The sequence below is a fragment of the Myotis myotis genome, unplaced genomic scaffold, assembly GCF_014108235.1.
Source record: "Myotis myotis isolate mMyoMyo1 unplaced genomic scaffold, mMyoMyo1.p scaffold_m19_p_13, whole genome shotgun sequence".
Classification (NCBI taxonomy): domain Eukaryota; kingdom Metazoa; phylum Chordata; class Mammalia; order Chiroptera; family Vespertilionidae; genus Myotis; species Myotis myotis.
The window spans coordinates 49,398,046-49,423,399 of record NW_023416317.1 but is presented as its reverse complement, the minus strand read 5'-3'; the positions used below and the strand labels follow the sequence as shown (position 1 = coordinate 49,423,399).

At 46.2% G+C, this 25,354-nt stretch overlaps 2 protein-coding genes and 2 long non-coding RNA genes across 11 annotated transcripts in view; 2 read left to right on the top strand and 2 right to left on the bottom strand.

Moving 5' to 3' along the window:
• The window catches only part of KIF15 (kinesin family member 15), a 50,055-nt gene extending 32,104 nt beyond the window's left edge, over window positions 1–17,951 (top strand). For all 3 annotated transcript variants that reach the window (XM_036333096.1, XM_036333098.1, XM_036333099.1), the window contains 13 exons: window positions 790–859; window positions 1,423–1,509; window positions 2,080–2,184; window positions 2,729–2,851; window positions 5,071–5,217; window positions 5,811–5,912; window positions 6,188–6,352; window positions 7,888–7,997; window positions 11,920–11,992; window positions 13,150–13,187; window positions 16,644–16,809; window positions 17,067–17,198; window positions 17,490–17,951. In XM_036333096.1, the coding sequence (XP_036188989.1) occupies window positions 790–859; window positions 1,423–1,509; window positions 2,080–2,184; window positions 2,729–2,851; window positions 5,071–5,217; window positions 5,811–5,912; window positions 6,188–6,352; window positions 7,888–7,997; window positions 11,920–11,992; window positions 13,150–13,187; window positions 16,644–16,809; window positions 17,067–17,198; window positions 17,490–17,549 (1,378 nt within the window). In that variant the 3' untranslated portion in view covers window positions 17,550–17,951. The remainder of the gene's footprint in view (window positions 1–789; window positions 860–1,422; window positions 1,510–2,079; window positions 2,185–2,728; window positions 2,852–5,070; window positions 5,218–5,810; window positions 5,913–6,187; window positions 6,353–7,887; window positions 7,998–11,919; window positions 11,993–13,149; window positions 13,188–16,643; window positions 16,810–17,066; window positions 17,199–17,489) is intronic.
• On the bottom strand, window positions 249–14,533 carry LOC118668328. 3 transcript variants are annotated; one of them, XR_004971628.1, is made up of 4 exons: window positions 14,126–14,533; window positions 10,709–10,861; window positions 9,015–9,103; window positions 249–812 (listed from the first exon to the last, which is right to left on the bottom strand). It is a non-coding gene; the product is annotated as an uncharacterized LOC118668328 (long non-coding RNA). The 3 variants fall into 3 exon arrangements; XR_004971626.1 differs by lacking the exon at window positions 10,709–10,861; XR_004971627.1 differs by lacking the exons at window positions 9,015–9,103; window positions 10,709–10,861.
• Window positions 15,058–22,534, bottom strand: LOC118668327. Its single transcript, XR_004971625.1, has 3 exons — window positions 21,812–22,534; window positions 16,473–16,665; window positions 15,058–15,462 (listed from the first exon to the last, which is right to left on the bottom strand). It is a non-coding gene; the product is annotated as an uncharacterized LOC118668327 (long non-coding RNA).
• Window positions 20,649–25,199, top strand: TMEM42 (transmembrane protein 42). 4 transcript variants are annotated; one of them, XM_036333117.1, is made up of 4 exons: window positions 20,649–20,891; window positions 21,214–21,255; window positions 22,534–22,680; window positions 23,885–25,199. In XM_036333117.1, the coding sequence occupies exons 1-4, from the start codon at window positions 20,709–20,711 to the stop codon at window positions 24,062–24,064; spliced, it is 552 nt and encodes a 183-aa protein (XP_036189010.1). In that variant the 5' UTR covers window positions 20,649–20,708; the 3' UTR covers window positions 24,065–25,199. The 4 variants fall into 4 exon arrangements, with proteins under 4 accessions (XP_036189010.1, XP_036189012.1, XP_036189011.1 ...); XM_036333119.1 differs by having other exon boundaries at window positions 20,652–20,891; window positions 23,279–25,199; XM_036333118.1 differs by lacking the exon at window positions 21,214–21,255 and having other exon boundaries at window positions 20,652–20,891.
• The last annotated feature ends 155 nt before the right edge of the window (window positions 25,200–25,354 follow it).

Here is a 25,354-nt window from a genome sequence, read left to right as displayed (position 1 = left end):
TCAATATTTTTAAATGAATAGTAGTGATCAGAACTTGGGGCTTTCTATAAATAATTCACAGTATTTATTATTGGAAAGTGGGGATTGATTTTTATTTCTGTCTGTACTACTACTTTTCTCGTTGCTCTTTTTTTTCTCCTGGTCCTTTAATATGAATACTGTCTTCCCTTTCTTTCCAAGTTCTTTTCCTTGATGATCTCTGTCAGTCTCTTGGCCTCAGCCAACCCGATAGTTATTACTCCAATGAGAAGAATCTGTATTTGTTTATTCAGCAGCTGCTTACAGAGTTCTTACTATGAGACAGAGTCTCTTGTAGGCCCTGCTATACAGTGATAAAACATCAGTGGATCAAAACATCTGGTTGGGAAACAGACAGTTAACATTTAGTCATTCATTCAAACATTTAGTGATATCCACAAGCCAGGCTCTATTCTGGCAAACGCCAGAACATGCAAAGATAAGACAGAACAAAATGTCCCCATCCTCATGAATTTTATATTCTAGTGCAGAGAGTTAGGTAATAAACAGATACTAGATGTTATATGTTATGTTTGGGGGTCTCAAAGTACTTTGAAGAAAAATAAACTGTTGTGGTATAAAAGTGGGTTTTCATTCAGTAATTGTTGAAGAGATGGGTTCAAATTTCTGATTTGTACTGGAGTACAACGCCTAACACCAAGTTTATGCCTCGTAACGTTTAGTTGCATTGCATTGAATCTCCCGTACCAGTAGACTCAGTTCCTGTGTTCGTTGAATGAAGTCATTAGTAAAAAAACTCTTCTCTTCCAGAGAAATCTTAGATGTTCTTGAGTCTGTGCGTCAGGAGAAACAGAAAGAGATGGTCAAGTGTGAGCAGCAGGTAAGTATCTTGACTCTAACTCTAAAATTGGAGCTTTGTCATTTTTCCTGATGTCGAAAGAGGTTTATTATAACAAGTGTCTCGGCTTTCATATGTTGAAAATTGGTAATAAAAAGATGGAGTGTTTGATTGCTTGTATTGTTTCTCAGCTCTATTTTTCTAACTCCCAATGACCATTATCATATTTTTTTGGTGGCCTCCTGATAGAGACCACAATATCATTGTATTTTAACCCAAGTTATTGTTTTTCAGGTAATACTCCTGTACACTATATAATATGAAAAGCAGGTTTTAAGTTTTAAAAATTTTTTGTTTGTTTTATCACTGATTTTATAGAGAGGAAGAAAGAGAGAAATACCGATTTGTTGTTCCACTTATTTATGCATCCACTGGTTGATTCTTACATGTGCCCTGACTGAGGATCGAACCCGTAACCTTGGCGTATTGGGACAATGCTCTAACCAACTGAGTTACCTGGCCAGGGCTTCAGCTTTTAAAAAATCTATGTGTAGTTAATTGTGTAATTTAATTCTTTTTCTAAAAAGATTTTTTCCCCCCTGTAGATGGCAAAAGTACAGAAACTGGAAGAGAGTTTATGTGCTACTGAGAAAATCATCAGTTCTCTGGAGAAGTCTAGAGATGCTGACAAGGTGGGAGGCAGTTGAAGCTACATCCCTCGGTATTTTCTTCATAAATGTTGCTTTAACCTCCCAGTCTCCTGCTGTCAGGGTGACTGGTAGCTAGCATTTCTGTATGCACCTATGCCTCATGCACCTTCCATGGTTACTAAAGAATGAGGTCTATTATTTAAGTTAATTTTCCATATAACTTCAGGAGCAAACTGTTCTATTTCTCTTGATGGCAGTTTCTAAAACACATCCTGTCCCTTTTAACTGTTAGCGTGGCCCTTTCTTTTTGCCTCTAAGTCCATGATACAAATTCTCAAATCCCTATAATAAACATAATATTGTATGTCCAGGTATAAAACTAGCTATAAATTCCTCATATGTCTACTGTTACTCATTCATAAAACCAAAAAAGCGATCAAATAAAATGGTATGAAATCCGTTATAGAATAAATTGAGAACATTAGTAATGTCATGTGACATATATTCTCAAATGAAACTGACTTCTGTTGTCATTAGGAAAGATAACCTGTCATTTAAAAATGATCTCCTTAATGTCATTGGGTGTGAAGATACTGTTTCTGTTCTCGTCAGGAAGTTGTAACTGACCTCATGAGCCAGATCCAGCAGCTGAGGACGTCAGTTCGTGAGAAAACAGAAACCATAGACAGCCTGAAGCAAGAGCTGAAGGACGTCAATGTAAGTTCTGTTGCCAGCAATGGATTAATTTGAGCATGAGACTCCATAGCTTCCTCAGGGGGTTAACATGCTCCCCCAGGAAAGAGATTCTGTGGTCACATAGACTTGGAAACATGGTTACAGCTCAACAGGATCTGTATTTGCAGAACCGGCAGAGCCTTTAAATGCTAATGTGAAGTGTGAATGTATCTGAGTTCAACAGTGGTGCTTGCTCCTTCCCTTAGGTCAAGGTGAGGGTTTTGGTCAATGTTCCCCCCTCCTCTGCCCCACATGGAGCTTGCTGCCCTCCACCTTTATTTCTGACGCAGACTCCTGATAATGATGACAAAACCAGTGTCTTTTCACTGATACCTGTGGGACTTTTCCACTCCTTTTGCCATCCATACATTTATTTTTCCATTCCTTAATTCGGCAGGTATTGGTTGAATTAATTGTGTTAATCTGGTCATCACCTTCGAACTCAGACTCATTCTTAAGTTATTTTAATCTAAAAATATAAGTCATAAAGCAGACAGCTTTTGTATCATAACCTTCTTTTCTGCAGTGTAAATACAACTCTGCTTTGGTTGACAAAGAAGATAGCACCGTGTTGATTAAGAGACAGGAAGTGGAGATTCTGGATCTGAAAGAAACCCTTAGGCTGAGAATAATCTCTGAAGATATAGAGGTAATGTTAACACATCCTGATCTTTTTTTCTTTATTATTTGTGAATATGTATATGTGTATATGGAGGTTATTAGTGGAATAAATAGGGGATTTTTTTAAAAGGAGTAAGACATAATTAGAGTCATTTTCCCCAGGGTAGTTAGGCATTAAGAGATAAGAGTGACATTTTTATATTTTATCTAGTCGATTTATTTTCATTCATTTGTGCTAACACCATGGTAAGTTCCTCTAACTGACCTGGGGATGAGGGTAAGGGAGAGTAGAGTGCAGTTAAATTTCAGTTGGGTACCTATATGAATATACTGTCATGTTGATCTCTAGGCCTGTTCACTAGTATTAACTGCTTGGTTTGTCTTGGAATGGATTACCACACAAGCAAAAAAAAAAAAAAAAAAGTTATCACTTAAAATTCTCTTAACCTTTTAAAAATCGCACAAAGTAATGATTTGTGAATTCTTTTTTTTTTTTTTGTTTTTATTTTAAATTAAATCTTTATTGTTCAGATTATTACATTTGTTCCTCATTTTTTTCCCCCCCATAACTCCCCTCCTCCCAGCTCCCGCCCCACCCTCTGCCCTCACTCCCCACCCACTGTCCTCTTCCATAGGTGCACGATTTTTGTCCAGTCTCTTCCCGCATCTCCCACACCCCTTTCCCCCCCAAGAATAGTCAGTCCATTCCCTTTCTATGTCCCTGATTCTATTATGATCACCAGATTATTTATTCACTTGATTCTTAGATTCACTTGTTGATAGGTGCATATTTGTTGTTCATAATTTGTATCTTTACCTTTTTTTTTCTTCTTCCTCTTCTTAAAGGATACCTTTCAGCATTTCATATAATACTGGTTTGGTGGTGATGAACTCCTTTAGCTTTTCCTTATCTGTGAAGCTCTTTATCTGACCTTCCGTTCTGAATGATAGCTTTGCTGGATAAAGTAATCTTGGTTGTAGGTTCTTGGTATTCATCACTTTGAATATTTCTTGCCACTCCCTTCTGGCCTGCAAAGTTTCTGTTGAGAAATCAGCTGACAGTCGTATGGGTATTCCCTTGTAGGTAACTGGGTTTCTTTCTCTTGCTGCTTTTAAGATTCTCTCTTTGTCTTTTGCTCTTGGCATTTTAATTATGATGTGTCTTGGTGTGGTCCTCTTTGGATTCCTTTTGTTTGGGGTTCTCTGCGCTTCCTGGACCTGTAGGTCTATTTCTTTCACCAGGTGGGGGAAGTTTTCTGTCATTATTTCTTTAAATAGGTTTTCAATATCTTGCTCTCTCTCATCCTCTGGCACCCCTATAATTCTGATGTTGGTGCGCTTGAAGCTGTCCCAGAGGCTCCTTACACTATCTTCATATTTTCGGATTCTTTTTTCATTTTGCTTTTCCAGTTGGGTGTTTTTTGCTTCTTCGCATTTCGAATCTTTGACTTGATTCTTGCGCTCCTCTGGTCTGCTGTTGGGTGTCTGTATAATATTCTTTATTTCAGTCAGTGTATGCTTAATTTCTAGTTGGTTCTTTATCACAACATCGAGGGTCTCATTAGATTTCTTGAGGATCTCACTACATTTATCGGCGGTCTCACCAGTCTTTTCGAGGGCCTTACTAAGTTTATCGGCAGCTTCTAGACAGTTCTTAAGAGACCTTAAAAGTGTGGTTCTGAACTCAATATCCTCCATTGACAGTTTTGTCCTGTTTCTTTGTCTCCGCATTTTTTATGCTTTCTTGGTGCACCCCCTAGTGGTCTTTGTCCGCAGTCTTGTTGCCTTTAAGCCTTGATTGATGTCGGCAATACCGGGGTGATTTGACCTCCAGGCTAACTGGCTATGAGAGTCTGCTGTGTCTGTAGTGGGAGGGCTTCTGTGCTGGATCTCTAGGGCGGTGCTAATCTAGCGTTTGCCTGAGGCTATCCGGCAAATGGCGCTGCGCAGGGCTTGGGCGGGGCGGGTCCCCGGGGATCTGAGTATTTCACTTCAGCACTGTGCCTCCTCTGAGTCTGGGTATGATATTCTCTTTCCTCCTAGTTGTAGAATTTCCACTCAGCCAGCCTTCCCGTGGTTCTGGGTGATGTCCGTTCTGTCCTTTAGTTATATCTCTGAAGTGGTTGTTTGAGGCAGCGATCTCCGGCGTTAACCTATGCCGCCATCTTGGTTTCTCCCGATTTGTGAATTCTTATCGGAGAACCACAATTAAGAAATTCTGCTTTTGTGGGGATTTTCTCCTAACAGAGGGATATGCTCTGCGAAGACCTGGTTCATGCTACTGAGCAGCTGAACATGCTCACCGAGGCCTCGAAGAAGCACTCGGCGCTCCTGCAGTCCGCCCAGGAGGAGCTGATCAGGAAGGAGGCCAGGATCCAGGAGCTTCAGCACGAGGTGACTGCAGGGCAAGGTGCCGCTCCAGATGGGGCCTGGGGCAGAGACTGCGTGTTGTTGAGGTCCCTGCCTTGGCTAGTGGGGCACCTAGGTGGTTGGCGGCTGCTCTGTGGGTTCAGACTTGTTTGGCTGTCTTCCTGCCTTCCCTCAACCCTTGACACGTGCCAGCAAGTTCTGGCCGCTGTGTAAGGTGATGGCTGATTGTCATCCTCTTTTTGGCTGCTGCTGTTTTATGTTTTGTATTTTTCCTCAGATGATTCTTTGATCATTTTTTGAAGCTTAAAAACTGGGTGTTTTTTTTTAAGTGTAACTAAATTTATGAGAGAAAGGGAGATGAGAGCAGTGTAGTAGTAACTAAAGTATACAGACACAAATGGCAGCCCCAGATTTTACAACTTATCATTTTAAAAATTGCTGTATTGTTTTTTGTTATTGTTGTTGTTTTAATATATTACTGCTTTTCAAATTATTAATCAAACCCCCCCCAAAATGTAAAAAGCCTATTTCCACATACCTTGGAGAGATTGGCTGTTCTAATTGGACCTTGGGCCCCATTATTTTATAACTTGTAACCTTATACCTGTTTTTCTCAGTTAAATCTAAAGAAAGAGGAAGTAGAACAGAAGAAGAATGAATATAACTTCAAAATGAGGCAACTAGAACATGTGATGGATTCTGCTGCCGAGCATCCCCAGGTACTTTTCAGAGAAAGTGCATTTCAGGAGGAACAAAGTTTTGTGAGTGATGACAGTTTGGAAGTTACTGAGACCACAGCTTTGTCTTTATAGAAAAAGATGTTCACTAACACCTTTTCTGCTTTTTACTTGATAAAAGGGTACCACTGTTTTTACAAGATTTAGAATAACAAGCTAACTAGCCTATTTTCTACATGCTTGGCGTGTACATTTAATATGAAATCTTTACACCACCACTTAATCAGGTGTTTGGATGAAATTTTATTTTGTTTTAGAGTCCTAAAACACCACCTCATTTTCAAACACAATTGGCAAAACTCCTGGAAACACAAGAACAAGAGATAGAAGATGGACGAGCCTCTAAGATTTCTTTGCAACACCTTGTAACAAAGCTAAATGAAGACAGAGAAATCAAAAATGCTGAAATCCTCAAAATGAAGGTAACTGGGTAATTGTTTCCGTTAACTTTGATGTTTTTAAATAAATAGTATCTTTCATGGTTCCTGAGGATACAAAATTCAAAGGCACAGAACTTAGGGTCGGCAGAATAGTCTTCCTCTCACCTGACTCCAAGCTACTCGTCTGCTGTTCTGGAGGCTCCCTATGCAGCTGTTCCTTACTGACTTTGGAGCTTTTTGTGCAGCTGTAACCATGTCTGAGCATTGCCTCCCTGCCCTTCGGTTTTGATACGATGGTGTCGTTGCACAGGCTGCACCAACTACTCCCATAGTGCTGTCTGACTAGATCTTTGCCATTATGATGGCTAAAGCATGTTATCTCGTTGTAGTTTTAAGTTTGTATTTTTCTTATTAGTAAGAGTGAGCACCTTGTGTTTTTCTGTTTCTGTGATTTCTGTCCTACCATTTTTCTATTGTTGAGCTTTTCTTATTGATTTGGGGGCATTCTTTATGTATTATAGAGATAGCTTTTGTGTATGATAGTTAAAAAGCCTTGTCTCCTTTTTTTGAGTATGTTTATTAAAGCTGAGGACAGAGAAACAAGGAAGGGCTTCAGATAGAAGAAGCAACAGGAGAGAGCCTGTGGGGCTGCTGTAGCTCACTGGAGAGTCAGAGGAAAGGGGGCCTTAGCCACAGGTGCAGGGGGTTAGTTGGGGATGAGTGTCACTGCCCCATTGCTCCCCTGGTTCAAGTCTGTGGCCCCTTAGGGTTTAGGAGATGCATCCCAGTGGGGGAAGGCGTGGGCGTGCTCCCTGGATGGGGAGAGCACCATTCTTTCAGATTTCCTCCCGGTGTTTTTACCCAGGCACTTGGGGGTGAGGTGAGAGTGTTTTCTGCCGCACTGAGGGGTGGGAGGGGTGAAGGGTTGCCTGGGGAGATGGGGTGTAGGGGGAGGCGGGGGAAGGAGGATGCTACACTCCAGCACTTAGCTGGAAGGTCATTGCTCTACAGGGAGTTTTTGTTTAGGGACAAAGTAAAGTATATGAAGACGGAATGGCTCTTAAGCTGTGTTTCTCGTGGAGGGGTCATGCCTGGCCTCAGTATGCTGCTCTCTCAGGAATGTGACTGTTGCCCAGATTGGCATGACCTTGGTACTCTGAAGAAATTGGGTCAGGTTAATAGAAGTCAAACAATAGACAGGGAGAAGTACATCAAAAAGGATACTCCTTGCAGACAAATATTTATTTCCTCTAGAATCTAGATGGTTATATTCATGATCTTCATTTAGAATCAAATAGAACATTGGTCAAAGTAGAGAATTTCTGTCTTAAGGAATTTTAATGAATCGGTGATACAGATCAGAGACTACGTTTAAGATACTGGTATGAGCCTGAGTCACAGTTCAGGCTCCCAAGAGCTTGTCACAGTCAACTTTTCATCCACTGTCATCCAAGGAAACACTCTGTGTGTAAGAGAAGTTTAAGAGAGAAACGCCTGTCTCAGTCATGGCCTGGGGGAGCGAAATAATGCCTGTTATCATCCGTTTTTTGAAAAAGAGCGATTCCATGTGTTACTAGGAGCAGCTGAGTGAAATGGAAAACCTACGGTTGGAAGGTGAGCAGTTGAGAGAGAAAAACTGGCTCCTGCAAGGTCAGCTGGATGATATTAAAAGACAAAAGGACAACAGGTGAGAAAGGGCCACCAGAACTCTGGGCTCAGTCACGGCCTGCCTGGGTATAGTTAAATAAAGGTTGGAATGCACACTGGTTTCCCATCAGTTGCTTTTTGTTTATTTGTTTTATTTTAAATCCTTTTTTTCTTTTTCAATTCCAGTTGACATTCAATATTATATTAGTTTCAGTGATTAGTCATTATATAACTTATTGAGTCATCATCCCAATAAATCTCGTACCCAAATGTGTCACCATGCATACTTATTACAATATTATTGGCTATATTCCCTATGTTGTACTTTACATCCCAATGACTATTCTGTAACTACCAATTTGTACTTCTTAATCCCATCACCTTTTTCACCCATCTTCCTAATCTCCCTCCCATCTGACAGTTGTCGAAATGTTCTCTATGAGTCTGTTTCTGTTCTGCTTGTTGGTTTATTTTGGTTTTTCAGATTCATTGCTGATAGGTATTTATTGCCATTTTATGTTGCTATTCGTGATCTTTTGCTGCATGACTCATAGTTCCCGGAAAGCTCCTGGGTAGCAGCTCTCCAGAGGAGCCTTTCCTTGGGTTTGGGTGTCTCTAGGTTTGTGTGTTTTGGCTTCAGCTTAGGCAGGCTTCTCATTGTATTTGCTGATGGCACAGTGTCAGGGGCACCCACACCTAGGCTATCTCCTGTCTCTGACACTTGAAAGTCATATGACTTGGGACACATTTTTGACCCTGTTAGTGCCTCAGTTTCTTTAGCAATAAAATGAAGAAAATGTTAGTTCTCACAGGGTTTTAAAGACCAAAAGTAATGTGCATAAAGAACTGGTTCCAGTGCTTGGCAGAGGGCAGTCTCTCAGTCAATGGTAGTAATTGCGTACACAAGGTAGCATTGTGAGCCTGCCTGTTGTCGACTCTGAGTGAAAGGTTGGAGATGGTGGCCTGTAAAAGTATGCAGCAAGTTGAAGTCAATCAAAGGGGATGGAGGCCCTTACTGAATCCAGCTTCCCAGATTAGGGGTGTCTGCTGTTCCTACCGTTTTCAGAAGGTCTTTCATAGATGCCTTCCCCTCCTGCAGCTCCCCAGCCCTGTCCAGAAGCAGCCCTGAGCTGCACTGTCCAAAACCTAAATGAGACAACAGATATTTGAGATGGTTACGGTGGCTCTGCTGACAGCCTACAGTCATCACTACGTTTCAGTCAACGACGGACCGCATATACAGAGGTGGTTCCGTAAGATTGTAGCGGAGCTGAAAAATTCCTGTTACCTAGTGACATAGCTGTCATAACGTCATAGTGCATTGAATTACCCATGTGTTTGTGGTGATGCTGGTGTAGACAAGCCTGCTACACTGCCTATTGTACAAGAATAGAGCACATACAATTATAGTTCATACTTGATAATGATAATAAATGACTGCCACTGGCGTTACTTTAGACTGTACTTTTTCTCCTTAAAAAGAAACAGTGCCATGTTACACTGGCAGCAGCCTCATACATCTCGTGTTTACTGTGTCTCTTCGTTGCATTTAATCTCGTGTTTTGTGCAGTGACATACTGTACAGGCTGGTAGCAATAGGCCTCACCTAGGTGTGGAGTAGGCTGCACCGTCTAGGCTTGTGTAAGTGACATGATGTTCCCATCACGATGAAATCACCTCTTGCCAGGTTTCTCAGAATGTATCCCCATCGTTAAGCAGCACATGACTAGTCCTAAATGGTTCAGAGGCGCTCATTTCAGGAGCATCCTCTGGCTTCACTCCCCTTTCTCGGTGATTCTGGTGCGGATATCCACAGTGTGCTCCCTCGCTTCCATGTGCTCCGCCCCCATGTCCAGGCGTGTAAAAGAAAAGCATTGTACTTGGTATACTGTCTTTTTCCAAGAGTTAGTTTGAGCATGGAAAACAATGTTTCTAGGTCATGTATAAAAACACAATTAGAAATACTGTATTTTATAGCCTCCTGTTCCTTTTTTTTTTTTTTTCATACCTAAGTTTTTTTTTGTTTTTTTTTTAATATATTTTATTGATTTTTTACAGAGAGGAAGGGAGAGAGACAGAGAGCTAGAAACATCGATGAGAGAGAAACATCGATCAGCTGCCTCCTGCACACTCCCCACTGGGGATGTGCCCGCAACCAAGGTACATGCCCTTGACTGGAATCGAACCCGGGACCTTTCAGTCCGCAGGCCGACGCTCTATCCACTGAGCCAAACCGGTTTTGGCCTGTTCCTTTTTTGAGGGGCCAAACGGAAATGTCTTCCTGAAAGGAAGGGAACGGTAGCCCCGCCCCTCTCTGTCTTCTCTGCACTGGGAGCTGCTCTCCCGCCACAGCCCCTCCCCCCTGAACATGGCATGCATCTCCACCTCCTCCTTGGGCAGCAGCAGCTCTCAGCCGCTGAGCCTGTCACTGTCTGCAGTGGTGCTGAGACGGCCCCAGACACTGACAGATGAGAGCCTGAGCCGCTTGGCAGCCTGCATCCCCTGACCTCACGTATAGCTGCAATCCAAACCAGCGCCATTCCAAGGCCACGGACACAGCAGCCTAGTCCATTGGGGCTGGGGCTGTGCAGTGGAGGCGGCAGGCTGTGAGGCTGGAATCGGGACTGTGTGGGAGCCTCGGTGTCGGTTCTGCCAGGAACCCTTCTCCGAAGCAACAACTCTTGTTCTACTCCCTCTGGGCTTTGTCCTCTCAGAGGCCATGGGCTCTCGCCCGCTGGCGGCCTTTCTCACCCTTTGCCATGTGAAGCAGCTGTCTCCACCTCCCACGGCTCCTTCTCCCGTGTCTTATTTGCCCTGCATGTTCCTTTTCCTTGACCTCCCCAGGCAGCCTGGGGGGAGTGGTGGGCTCAGGGTTTGCCAGAGGGAAGACATATCAATACTGTCCTAATAAGGGAAAAGGAAAAGAAAATTGAAGTGAGGGGTCAAATCTAGCCCATAGCCTGTTTGGTAAAGAAAGTTTTGTTGAGGTAGGCATGTCCTTTCACTTAAATATTGCTGTGCCTGCTTTTGCATGGCGATGGCCAACCTGACAGCTAGGCAGAGACCACCTGGTTTGCAAAGCCTTTTCTGTCAGGTACTTGACAAAGTTTACCCATCCCTGGATTAGAGCAAAGAAAACACATTTTCCCTACGATTTCGGTTTTTTTCCTGTTGAGGTCTCATCACCATTTTTGTCTGGGCTGCCAGATCATTAAGTGAAAGAAACAGCTGCATCTTCCGTTTTTCTGCAAGAAACTGTCTGCTTTTTACTCCTCAGTGAGAGATACTCCCAGAGAAGGCTGTGGCATTCCAGCAGATTCTCCGGGGGCGCTGCTGGGTTATTATCCTGACCTGGTCAGGCTCAGAGATGGACTCAGATTGGTCAGATTCACCTGAAACTGAGGTCACACCCAGAATATAATTTTCTTCATACAGAGGAGTTTTTCACGAAGAGATTCATGTCTGGTACTCAGGGAATCCACTGCCTGGTGTCGGCATGCATGGGCAGCTGGTGTCATCAGCAATTGCCAGCCGGCTGTGAAATCTGACGAAAGGGGCAGCAGGGCCCTGGGGACCAGCCAGTCTGAGGAACCCTTCCACCCCTAAGAGGCCCCTCCCTGCTGATCACAGTCCCACAGACTCCTGGCCTGCCCTTCTCCTCAGCCCCCTTTTGCTCACATTTGATCTTCAGGTGATACTGCTCTTGACCAAGTTCCTACTTTATTTTACTTTTAGCCAAGCCTTGATTAGATTTCTCCGCTTTGCTCACCTCACTTTTGTGTGTGGGATCCTGAAATCTGGGGAAGGTGCCTTATGTCGGTCACATTTGTCAGGTGTGCTAACGTGACCTCACCACGGAGTTGGCTTTTCTTTGCACAGCTTGGCATTGTTGCATCTAATAGACATGAAGTGATACTTGGCTACACTTGACATTGTGTCCCTATCCTCCCTAATCTGTGCAGCGAACAGAATCATCCAGACAACCAGCAGCTGAGGAACGAACAAGAGGAACTTATCAAAGAAAGACTTGCTAAAGTAGGATTTTTTTATGGTATTTTTAAAAATTGTTTAAATATTACATATGTGCCCTTTTTCCCCAATTGGTTCTCCTCTGCCCCCCACCACTCCCCCCTCCCCAGGACAAGCCCCCACCCCCCAGTGTCTGTGTCCATTGGTCATTCTAATATGCATGCACACAAGTCCTTTGGTCCATCTCTAACCGACCTCCCCCCCACACCCCCCCACCCCCGCCCCAGTGTCTGTGTCCATCGGTCATGCTAATATGCATGCGTACAAGTCCTTTGGTCCATCTCTAATCGACCTCCCCGTCCGCCCGCCCCCGTCCGCCCCCGCCCCAGTGTCTGTGTCCATTGGTCATGCTAATATGCATGCAGACAAGTCCTTTGGTCCATCTCTATCCGACCTCCCCGCCCCGTTCTCCCCCCCCCCCCCCTTCTCTCTGAAGTTGGATGGTCTGTTCAGTGTTTTTTGGTGGTTTTGTTTTTTTTTTTAAATATATTTTATTGATTTTTTACAGAGAGGAAGGGAGAGAGATAGTTAGAAACATCGATGAGAGAGAAACATCGATCAGCTGCCTCCTGCACATCTCCTACTGGGGATAAGCCCGCAACCCAGGTACATGCCCTTGACCGGAATCGAACCTGGGACCTTTCAGTCCACAGGCCGACGCTCTATCCACTGAGCCAAACCGGTTTCGGCGGTTGTTTTTTTGTTTTGTTTTTACGTAATAGGTGTTATTGTCTGAGAGGTGCTTTTATAGTTAGTATTTATGGTTATATATTGTAGATGCCATTTACTATTGAGATTTCTGTTTTTTCCGTATTCCCACTGTTAAGTTTGATATTCACCATCAGTATTTAGACATAACTGAGAATTAAGAGATATTTTGTTTTTGTGTCTAGATGGTAGTAAGTCTACTGCTCAGCATACCCATGCAGTTAACCATTTGGAAGCAAGGATTGAGTGCCTGTTTGAGGCCTTACAGGGCACAGTGCATGAAGTCTTAAAAATAGATGCCCCCTTTATGTGTGTGTAGCTTGGATTATAGAAAAGAATGTTGGTTTAATTGATTCTGTTACCGTCAGTGAGAGTGGGGTGGTTACTTTCAATCTATCTTTTTTAGCAATGTTAAGAACTTAAGCATCTCTTTCTTTCTTTTTTTAATCCTATAGAATAAGTTAGTTGAAGAAATGCTGAGGATGAAAGCAGAGTAAGTGCACTGTTTTATAATCCAAGTTCTTGTTAGCCTTTTCTTTACTCTTCTCTAAGGGAAGAAACACTCATAGCCACAAGGTAAGTAGCTTCTTTCCTTCTGAAGTGAGCATAAGAGATGTTTACAAACTGTTTTCCTAAATACCTCTTGCTAAAGAGGTTTTTCACAGGAAGCCATTCCAAAAATTACCTTGAAAGAATAAGTGCCAGGAAAAGCCTAGCTTTCCTGAAGGAATGAATTGGTTTTCTCTTCATGGACTCACTGAGAACAACATAAACAATCACATTTCCCATTTCACTTCTGGTTTCCTCTGATTTAAAACCTCGAGGCCCTTTGAGACCCCTAGATCAATTCTCTGATTTCTCCTGATCTAGGCTTATTTATTCATAAGTAAAATGAAATGAAGTGAAAAAATAATTTATTGCCTGGTCAGTGTGGCTCAGTTGCTTGGGCGTTGTCCCATGCACCGAAAGGTTGCTGGTTTGATTCCCAGTAAGGGCACATGCCTGGGTTGCAGGCTCGATCCCCACGTAGGGAGCGTGCAGGAGGCAGCCAATCAATATTTTGCTCTCACATCGATGTTTCTCCCCCTCCTCCCTTCCCTCTCTCTCTAAAAATAAATAAAAATTAAAAAATTTTCTTCATATACTTTTAATATTAACTTATTCTTTGGTGAACAAGATATACTGTATTATTGCGTTCAAAATAAGTAAGCTGGGTGGTATTAACAAATAATAAAACATTAGAAAGATATTGTATTCTCTGAATAGACACTCGTCATCAGAAACTGAGGCCCTCAAGCATTTCACTTGTTCTACCTCGAAAAAGAATCTGAAATACCATGTACCTTCTTGCTCATTTTTGGAGTTGACTTAATGTTAAAATTGTAAGTTTAAATTGTTGCAAAAAATAGAGGTTCCAACATACAGGCATACCTCAGGAATATTGCAGGTTGGTTCCAGACAGTCGTAATAAAGTGAGTTATAGTCTTTTTGCTGGTGGAGAGTCTTGCCTTCAATTTGTAAAAGTCGCAGCATCTGTGAAGTGCAGTAAAGCAGAGATATGCCTGTACTAAAAATAGTGACCTTTAGAAATAAAACTGTTGTGGTGTTCTTCTAACAGTATTCAACTTATTTGCTACTTTCCATCATTTAAAAATATATAAACAAATTCCTAAATCTAAAATTTTACCTTGTTCCTTTTTTGATTTTAGTTTCTATTCCAGTGGTTCTCAACCTTCTTAATGCCGCGACCCTTTAATACAGTTCCTCATGTTGTGGTGACCCCCAACCATAAAATTATTTTCGTTGCTACTTCATATCTGTAATTTTGCTACTGTTATGAATCGTAATGTAAATATCTGATATGCAGGATGTTTTCATTGTTACAAATTAGACATAATTAAAGCATAGTGATTAATCACAAAAACAATATGTAATTATATGTGTGTTTTCCGATGGTCTTAGGCGACCCCTGTGAAAGGGTCATTCGACCCCCAAAGGGGTCGCAACCCACAGGTTGAGAACCGCTGTTCTATTCTATACCCATGCTGATTTAATATATTGTTTGGAAATTGTTTTGCTGATTACTCTATCATTTCAGTTAGCAATGAAAACGTATGCAAATTGAAAATAATTTGTAGAAGTTTCTTGTATTCTTATGTCTCAAGAGTTATATTTCTTCTGGGTTGAATTTTCATTACTATTAACACAGTATCCTAAATTTATTGTAAGATTTTATAAATAATCACTATACCTAGTAAAATGTTCGTGGAAATGCATCTCTTAATGCACTTTATCTTAATGCTTTTTCTTTGATTAGCTCATTCTGTTTTTTAATTCTGGAATGAGACAATATTTAGTATCAATTCTATTCCATTTTCTGTTTTTATTGATATAAATGCTGAGGAATCTTAATCACATAGTAAGTAATGGCAATGGAAGTTTTGTTCGAGTACTCGCATTTAGTCATTTGAGCTCCATCCAAGTTAATATGCCAAAAATTCTTTTCAATAATCGGATAACAAAGACCAGCCACCTGTGAAAGATCTGTTACCCGGTCATTGAGTTGTTTGCTTCATAGAATCATAGAGGACGGATGTAGAGCAGCTTGTTCAACAGTCTCATCACATGGGAGCCGTCCAGGGACTACTTCCAGCCGGGTAGGTGTAGGGCCAGGACAGGAGTCTGCACCCAGTGCAGGATCTATGAGAATCCAGCTGTATGGCTGTAAATCTGTAGCTATTTTAGAAGGAATGTCCATTTGAGACCTTCTAGCAAAAAAAAAAAAATACAAGCTAAGTATGCCTGTAACTTTGTCATAATTTAGTAACCATGAGTCTTAGAGATACATTATCCCTGGATCGTACAGGAGCCCACATTGTGGGCAAGCAAAGCACACTCCACAAATCAGCCCCAGTCTTCTGCAGCGATTTTACACAGTGTGTTATCCATGGGTGTATGTGAGCCCCAAGGGTCAGTGTGCGTCTCCTGGGCCGGGTGTAGCACTTCTGGCCGCGAGGTAGGTAGAGCCATGCTCAGCTCAGCCCAGGTCTTACCTGGTAACCTTAGAAACGGCAAGCTCTCCCTCTTCCTTTCCCCCAGATAAAATGAATGTCTATAGCTAGACAGAGCAGGGGATTGGCTGTTGGCTAGGCAACTGCAGTGTCTGCCGTGCCTCAGAGCCTCTTCATCAAACTAAAGCAAAACACGCCAGATAAATGTAGCACAGCCCCAGGGGAGCTGAGGACACCGTGCCTCCTCCCCACACGCCCTTCTGAGCGCATGGACTGTGGTCTGGAAACACTGCCCTAGAAATCAGTTGCCTGTAAGTGGTATATTAAATGCCCTGTATTACATCATTTACTTAACCAGAATTCTGTTCCATATGCATTGTGAGATAAAAAGCATTTGTTTCTTTGGGGAAGCTGATAGGATTCAGACAATTTTATAAAATTGGTGAAATTCTATATAATTCTACAGTAGCCTTTTTCCTTATATCTCTTTTCAATTGGTAGTTATATAAAGTATGTAAATTCCAAATAGCACATCCTTAAAGAAATAATTGTGTCCCTCTGTCTGAAAACCAGTGTTTGAAACCAGAAACTATTACACTTAAGGGTGGGGCACTGAGTAAACCCTGCTGCTGTAGTAATACCTCCGTTACGTTTGCTCCACGTGGGCTGAATCTGAGAGTTTCCATTCTAAATTTTCATTATTTAAAAAATGGTTTGAGGATTTTTCCAAAATTAAAGTCTTGGTTAAAACAACAACAAAAACGTACCTGCAGATCTTCCTGTGCTCTTGGGGGAGAGGGGGGCAGCGATTAGCATTACTTTCAAATCAGCACCCTGGGCTGGGGGGGTGGGGCGTGGGGGCACATCTCCACATGTCTTCCAGTACTGTTGTAATCATGTTTCTTTGGAATATCAAAAAGGGCTGTTTATTGTTACAGTCTAGAAGAAGTCCAGGGCGCCCTGCAGAGCAGAGAGACAGACTACCTCAGAATGACTGAGGAAGTGGAACGGACCAGAACGTTGGAGTCTAAAGCGTTCCAAGAAAAGGAACAACTGAGGTCAAAGCTGGAAGAATTCTATGAAGAAAGGGAGAGAACACTCCAGGTGCGTGCGTGTGTGTATGTGTGTGTGTGTGTGTGTGTGTGTGTGTGTTTTCCTGTGCTTGGGCCGCGTGAATCACTAGGACCAACCAGACTAAGACTCTTGTCTGACAGGGTGCCCTGTGGGTCAGACCTGCTGTAGCACACGGTAGCAGCTGTCTGTGTGTCTGTCTCCCTGCGCCCTCAGGGGCATGGAGTAATGTTACTTTTTAAGACATGAACAGCAGCTCACTGTCTCCTTCCTGGGTTGACTACCTGCAGGAGATGGAAATGTTAAGGAAGCAGGTGGAGTGTCTCGCTGAGGAAAATGGCAAGTTGCTAGGACACCAGAACCCAAACCAGAAGATCCACTACGTGGTGCGGCTGAAGAGGGAGAACGTCCGGCTCGCTGAGGTAACTGTTGTTTAAATGGTTGCTTAATTAAAATCGAATTTAATGATCAAATCGCTTATCTGCCTTCGTTAGGGAACTTCCTGAATTCAAAACAATACAGTCATTGCTATTCTAAGGATAATTCAGTCAGTTTTCATAAACATCACATTTCTGTTTAATGTTGAGAAGTTTACAAATTTAAAAATTGTAGTTTTAATTTGAAATATAAATTTAATGAATGCCAAGAATAATTCTTGTAAGAATTAGAGCCTTAATTTTTTTCTTTTCCTTTTTTAAAAAATTACTTACCAGGAGACAGAAAAGTTACGTGCTGAAAATGTATTTTTAAAAGAAATGAAAAAGAGTTTCTGATGAACTTCTTCACCTGGACACGTCCGTGGCAGTCGGCCACCTGCTGTGTGGAGGGCAGCACCACTGCAGGGCTCAAACCAACTGTGAGCTCCGGGGAAACCCTTTGCCTCTTAAAATAAAAGTCTATCGCTGATGTTTACAGTGGACACTGGTCAGGCTACGTGTCCCTGAGCTACTAACCTGATCTCCCTGAGTCTTGCGTCAGAAGCTCCCACAATAGTCAGTGCCCCCAGAACTTGCAGTGGGGGTCATGGCTGATGGTGCAGCGTGTGTACAAAGCAAACTTGTTAATATAGATTATTTTTATATTCTTACTTGAATTCTCATGCACATTTTTATGACTGCAAACATGGCCATTTTTCAAAATGTAATAAATCTTTTTCAAATAAACAGTCCAATAAAGAAGCTCATGTGGTTCATTCTCTTGGTCATGCAACATATACCTAACGAGCACCTAGTATATGCCAGGCACTGGTCACTTGTGAACAAGGCGAACAAAACCTCCTGCCCTCTTGGGACTTCTGTGTATCAGCACTTTGTGCCTTTTGATAGCAAATAATATTCCATTGTGTGGACGTGCCACACTTTATTCATTCACCATCTGATGGACATCTGAACTGTTTGCAGTTTGGGACTATCATGCATAATGCTGTTCTAAATCCAAGTGCACGTCTTGGTGTGGACCTATGTTTCTTACCTCCTGAGTAGAAACCTAGGAGTAGGATTGCTAGGTCACCTGGTAAGCATGTGTTTAACTTGGTAAGACATTGCCTGCTTCCCAAATGCACTGTTTGGCTGCCCCATTTTCTGTTCCCACCAGCAGTGTGCTGCAGTTTCTCCACATCTACACCAACACTTGTCATTCAGGGTTTACACTATAACCATCCTGATGGGCGTGTACTGGTATACACTTCCAGTTTCCTAATGACTAATGATATTGAACACTTTACATATTATGGAAATATGACTCAGCAATAAAAAAGAGACACATGGATAAACCTTAAAAAAATGCTAAGTGAAAAGCCAGACTTAGCCGAAGCCGGTTTGGCTCAGTGGATAGAGCGTCGGCCTGCGGACTGAAGGGTCCCGGGTTCGATTCCGGTCAAGGGCATGTACCTGGGTTTCGGGCACATCCCCAGTGGGAGATGTGCAGGAGGCAGCTGATTGATGTTTCTCTCTCATCGATGTTTCTAACTTTCTATCTCTCTCCCTTCCTCTCTGTGAAAAATCAATAAAATATATTTTAAAAAAAAAGAAAAGAAAAGCCAGACTTAAAAGACCACAGTCTGTATGATTCCATATAAGTGAAATATCCAGAAAAGGCAACATTTTAGTGGTAGAAAGCAAATGATTAGTTGCCTGGGGGTGGAAATGACTGAAGGGGCACAAGGGAACTTTTTGATGTGGTGGAAATGCTTTAAAACCGGTTGTGGTGATGGTTACACAATTTCATAAATCTTCGAAAAATTAAACTCCAAGATGGGTTAATTTAATGGTTTGTTATTCATACTTCAGTATAGCTAAAAAAAACCAAAATTCATAGTTGAACTATCAAGGAATAGTAGTAAATCCTTAGAGCCAGCGAGAGACAAGAAAGGAGCTCAGTGGAAGGTGGAAAGTAGACCTGTGACTGCCTTGGGGGTGGGAGAAGGTGGAGGACTGAAGCTGGTAATGAGGAGGATTGGGTCTTGTCACCTGTGAGTTTCCTAAGGTGGCTGCAACACATTATCACAAAAAATGGGTGGCTTCAAATAACAGAAATTTATTCTCCCACCGTTAGGGAGGCTAGAAGCCCAAAGTCAAGGTGTTCCTAAAGCCTCAGGGCTCCAGGGAGTGTGTTCTCTGCCTCTCTCTGTGTGGTGCTGCCAGCAGGCCTTGGTGTTCTTGGCTTGTACATCATCACTCCAATCTCAGCCACCATGGTCACATGGCATTCTCTCCTATGTCTCTGGTTCTTCTAACAAGAACATTATTTAGATTAGGGCCCACCCTAATGACCACATCTTGGTTTTGATTACATCTGTAGTGACCAGTTTCCAAACAAGGTCACATTCACAGGTGCTAAGGGGTCAAGACTTCAACATACCTTTTGGGGGAACACAATTCAGCCCATAACATCACTCATAGCAAGGAGAGAGAGGTAAAGTCAGGCTAGCTCAGGACAGGGAGTTAGAACTGAGATTTCTGCAAAACCCAGTTGAGTGCTGGGATTCTAGTCATCCTGGCAAACATCACTGATTGCCTCTTGCACATCTCCTACTGGAGACTGAACTCAAAAACCCAGGTATCGAACTGGTGACCTCCTGGTTCATACATTGGTCGACGCTCAACCACAGCCACACCGGCTGGGCTGAATCATGTTTTTTAAAAGTCCCATACTTATATGTAAACTTTTAAAACGTGCGCTATACATAAAACTAAATATGCATAGAGAAAAGGTACTCTATAACATGATTGTCCTTCATACATTTCAACACTTTATTTTCAAAGAAATACGACTTCTTAAATGAAAATGTTGTAAATATCTTTAAGTGCACAGGAAATTAGAAGGAATGTTAATCCTGATTATCTTGATTATCTGAGTGGAGTGATTGTGAATGACAACTTTTCTAAGTTTCCTGCACTGAGCAGTGTATATCCATCTGGGCCTTCCCCCAAACCCTCACCTGAGCTGCCTTCTTGCTGAGTCTGGAGGTCTCTAGCGCCCTCTGCGGAAGCATCTCTCCATTTTGCGTTTATCAATTTGGAGAGTGCGGGTGAATCTGATTTTGATTCAGTGGGGGTGGGGCCAGGCCTGGGATTCGACATTTTTCATAAATGCCCATGGGAAGCCGATGCCGCACACACCAAGCGGCAGGGCTAGCTGCGAATTCTACCACCCCAGGACCACCGGGTCGGCCTCAGACATCGGTCGGGCGCGCGCGGATAAACCTAAACCTACCGCTAGAGGGCGCCCTCCGCCCGAGGGGACAGCTGGGGCTCGGGCCAGGTGGCCCCGCCCCCTCAAGCCCCGCCCCTGCGAGGTTCTTGAAGGACCCGAATTGGACTCGTCGCTGACGTGAGCGCTGCATCACGTGAGGCCACCGTCCAATCACGGCGCGCGCTCGGCCCTGCCACTGGCTGACACCGCGGGCTCGGGCAGAGGCGGCGGCGGGCACCATGGCGCGGGGCACCATGGCGCGGGGCACTGTGGTCACCTACCCCGACACCCCCGCGGGGTTGCCCCCGCACCTCCAGGCCGGGGCGATGCGGCGCCGCTTCTGGGGCGTCTTCAACTGCCTGTGTGCCGGCGCGTTCGGGTCCCTGGCCGCCGCCTCCGCCAAGCTGGCCTTCGGCAGCAAGGTCGAGCCCGGGGCGCGGCCGGGCGGGCGGGCGGGTGGTCCGGGCGGCGGAGGGGCGCTGCGGGCCCGCGGGGCTCCGGGTGGGGCGGGGGCGCAGGGCGCCGCCTCACCCCCACGGATCTGCCCGGCCGGGCCCTGGAGCCACAGGGGCGGGCGAGCATCCCTGCGCTGCGGCGCGTGTGGGCGGTAAGACACGCCGGGAACCTAAAGCCGGTCCTCCCGGTGGGCTGGTTGGCTCGGGGAAGGCGCCCACCTCCTCCATCTACTCTCTACCTCTCATTTTATGCCCCTTGTGCTGAACATTTCTCTCCACGTGACTCCAGGTGAGCCGCCTGTTGCCCATCTCTGCCCTCCGTAATGAACGGGTGTGTTGGCCGCGCTGCCAGGGAGCCTGGGGTTTGGGAGACGTTCTGGACTTTCCCCACGTTGAGATCTTAAGCTGCGGCCCGTGCCAGCTCACGTGCACCTCTTGGCTTCGCCCATCCCCGACTCTGCAGCCTTGAGTTAGACCCGACCTGGACGGGGCAGGTTGATGCTGAAGGTTTCAGCCATTTGGGGCTAATCCAGGGGGAGCTGCCGGGCTTGAGGGGCGCAATTCTTGGAGTGAGTGGCCAGAGTAAGATGAGTGCCTCTGCGGCAGGAGGTTTTCTGGTCTTTCCAGTTGTGCCCAGGCCTTCATAACCTTTTATACAGGCAGCCGCCACTGGCACGGGCAGCGCTTTGTGTACATTACACAAGGAAACCCTTTCCTCAAGACCCTATACATTCAGCTGCTGGACCACTGTTATGGGAAATGAGTATGGGGTTTAGATGGTCACAACCTCCCCTCCCCCCAGGAAGCAGGCAAGTTGCTACCTTGAAACCAAGCAAGGGGCTCTGCATATCCTTAGCGTAGAAGGAATGTATTCTCTAGGCTGTCACCTTTTAGAAAAAGAGACAAAACTCGGCCAGTCCTCCGAGTGATGCCTGGCATCACCAGTCAAACGGCCTCAGGTGGTTTGCCGTGGGCAGGGCTGCGTCCTGGTTAAGATGGTGGAGCCGCACAGCTGGGTTTGAATCCTGGCAGCTCCTATCAGCGGTGGCACTGAGGCAAGTTACTTAATGCCTCAGATTCTTTATCTGTAAAGTGAAGTTAAGGAATAAATGAGAATGCACTGAAAGTACTTACCGAAGGGCCGGGCACAGAGTAAAAGCTCCAGAATGCCCAGTGGGTCCAGCCTGAGTGGGATGTAGCGGGCACAGAAGGGGAGAGACATGTCTAGTTCATGCTTTATCTGACCCCGGGAAGGTACCCTTACTACAGACCACATAGTAACAATTGGCCCTCGCGGACTGGACTTCCAGCATTGGTCCCTGCGGGCGGACTAAAGATCTGGTGCTCTAGAAAATACTGGTCATGGATTAGCATTTTCCTTCTGCCCAAGGTCACATGACCAATAAGATGGCCAAAAAGTGTCATCTCTGAATTTGTGTCAGCTGTAAAGTGGATGTGCTGGTCCCGCGGAGGGCTAAGTCCTGCAGGAATGTTGAGGATCCCCTAGGCTGTGGTGGGGGTCTCAGGAGGGGGCCCTGGGTGTGCTGTGGGGGGCGCTGCTGGGTGCAGGGCGGGCTGGGCCTGGCTGCCGTGACACTTCCTCCTGCAGGTGCACGTGGCCTCCTGTATCTTGGGCATCATCGTGATGGCGACCGCCAACTCTCTGATGTGGACATTCTTCAGCCGCGGCCTCAGTTTCTCCATGTCGTCGGCCATTGCCTCTGTCACAGTGACTTTTTCGAACATCCTCAGCTCGGTGAGTATCCTGAGGGTCCAGTCCCCCCCGTCTCAAACTTGGGTTCTGGGTGGGTTATCCTTGGGTAACTCTGCTTCCCCACATCGGAGAAAGGTCAGGAACCAGAGCAGAGGTTGGGCTGTGGCTGTTCCTCTCCTGTCTCAAACTGAGGCATTCTCGCCTTCAATGGGACGCAGTCCAACGGTACAGCCAGCCTGCCTGCTGCTCGACCAGGCTGCAGCCCTCCTGCGCTGCCCACTGTCTCCTAGGGGTCTGCACCCTCCAGCCTGAGATGCCAGGGTCTAGGTTCCTCTCTCTGGTGGCCTGAGGTCAGCAGGTGGGGGGAGGCAGGAGGCCGCTCAGGTACCAGCCGCACACTGGCCTCGCTGTGGCCTCGGCTGGTTCTGTGCACTTGGCCGGGGTCCAGTGCGGTGAGGAAGGCACCTCCTCACCTCTGCAGGTGAAACCAAAAATGAGTCGAGTGACTTGCCAGCAGGGGCTCTAGACCCTTCCTCCCGCCCTAGGAGGGCAGTCAGCTCCCGGGGGCGGGGTTGTGCCCCGCCGCCCTGGCCGGTCCCATGGGCACGTGTCTCCGGCCTCACAGCTGTCTGTCCCGCAGGCCGCCCTGGGCTTTGTGCTGTACGGAGAGAGCCAGGAGGTGCTGTGGTGGGGAGGCGTGTTCCTCATCCTCTGCGGACTCATCCTCGTCCACAGGAAGGCCCTTCCGCTCAAGCAGCAGTAGAGGCACTTGGCTGGTGGGCGGCTGGACAGACAGATGGTGGCTCAGGCTCGGGCTGGCGTGTGGGGACTGCTTCCCAGCGCGATCGGGGTGCAGCCTTCCGACCGTCAGCCAAAGGGAGTTGCTGCCGAGGGCAGCAGGCCTGTGACCGAGCAGCCTTGTGGTGGCAGCCCCGGCTCCTGAAGGGGAACCGCGGCGCAGCAGGCTCTGCCCCAGCACCTGGCCGTCTGCGGCGCTCCGATTCTGACCTCCGGGCCCACCCAGGGGCCATGCAGGAGCTGGACTCGAACCAGCTGTAACTGTAGCCGGGTGGCCTAAGTCATGTGACACGCCAGTGACTGGTGGGACTTGGACAACTTCTTGCCAATGTGTCGGGCCGGCTGTGCCATATTATAGGAGGAGGAAGACTGGATTAATGCTTTCTTGTAAGTTAAAACTACCAGGTGTGGAATCCTAATTCCTTCCTACATTTATTTCTTTCCTAAGTGTTTGGAGTCAAAGGGAGCAGCCAGGGCAAGCTGCAGCTCCTGGAGTGGTTATGGCCCCCACCTTCCCCCGGCCTGGGCCCAGCTGCGGGGCGCACGGCTCCTTCCGATGTTCCCAGCCGGCGCCCTTCCGGTCAGGAAGGCCTGGCCACCCCCTTGGCCCTCACGGAGAAAAGCTTGAGCTCACTTTGGGGACCCAGTTTTATTCTACAGTTTATTAGGGTACAAAACTGGCCCGAGGTTCGCTCGCCCCCACTTCACCTGTGGGCCCCGTCTGTCCTTTGGTGGTTTCCCAGCTTCCTGTGGCTTTTGTGTCTACCCCGTGTGACTGTGACCCTGGGTGCTGCCCACACGCTCCCGTGCATGGCCGACCTGACGCTCACCTGCTCCCGGTCCTCGGGGCTCCCGGGAGGTCTGAGCCCTCAGCTCGCCTGAACCCGACCCCTGGCCCCGGCTCCTCCAGCATTCCCTGCGTAGAAAGGGACGTGGGACCAGAAGGCTGGGGAAGGGAAGGGCCATGTCCATGCGGTCCCCCTCTCTGTGCCGTAGCGCTTCACTGCCCTCCAGTTCTCACTGCCGACAGTGGGCCTTTCTACAGCTCCCGTGGCTCCTGCTGACCGGGACCTGGCCCTCGCCCGCCTCTTCCCAGCTCCTCTCTTGCTGCCTCTTAACACCCCGGGTTGAGCCTGGCACTCCTGTGTTGAGAAGTCAGGGAGACGAGTGAGCCGACAGCGGTGAGGTAGGATAACCAGGCACGTGTGGCGTCCTGGGGGCAGCACTCCAGAAAAAGGCAGTGATCACCCAGGCTGATGCTGAGGGAGGGGAAGGGGAAGACGGAGAAGAGGCCTTTGGACTCGGACAGAGAGCGTTACAGGAGCAGCTTGGAGGAGGGTGGGGCCACAGCCTGAGCAGATCAGGCTCATGAGGGAATGGCGGGTCCTCCACTGATGCCGAAAAAATGCTGGGAGTGGAAGGAAACTGAGTCTGACTGAGGCCGCCACAGTGACTCACCCCTGAGGTCAGGAACGGACATGCCCGCTCTCAGCACTCCCCTCCGCATGTGACCAAGCTCTCCCAGAGCACGTGGTCAGGAAAGAGAAGGACGAAGTTATCTGCTCAGAGATGACGTGATCTTGTAGGTAGCCTGTGCTAGAGGAGGGGCTGCCCCATTATCAGGAGCCTCGGGGGGCCCAGGAGAGGGAGACCCCGAGTCGTCCTGGCAGGAGGTGCCTCCCTGTGCCGACCGCAAGCTGTTCCTCTGTCCTCGGACTTGCTCAGATGATCCATGTGCGTTAATTAAACATGCTTCAATGAGGGTCCCTGGGTCTGTGTTCTTTCAGGGAACACGCTTCATAGCATCTTCTGCCGGGTCAGGTGGGCACTTGGGGAGCCATCCAATCCTCCCAACTCCCCAGGCCCAGGGGCTCCCCCTCCGAGGGGTTGGGCTGTATTCAGGGCCTGTTCAGGACAC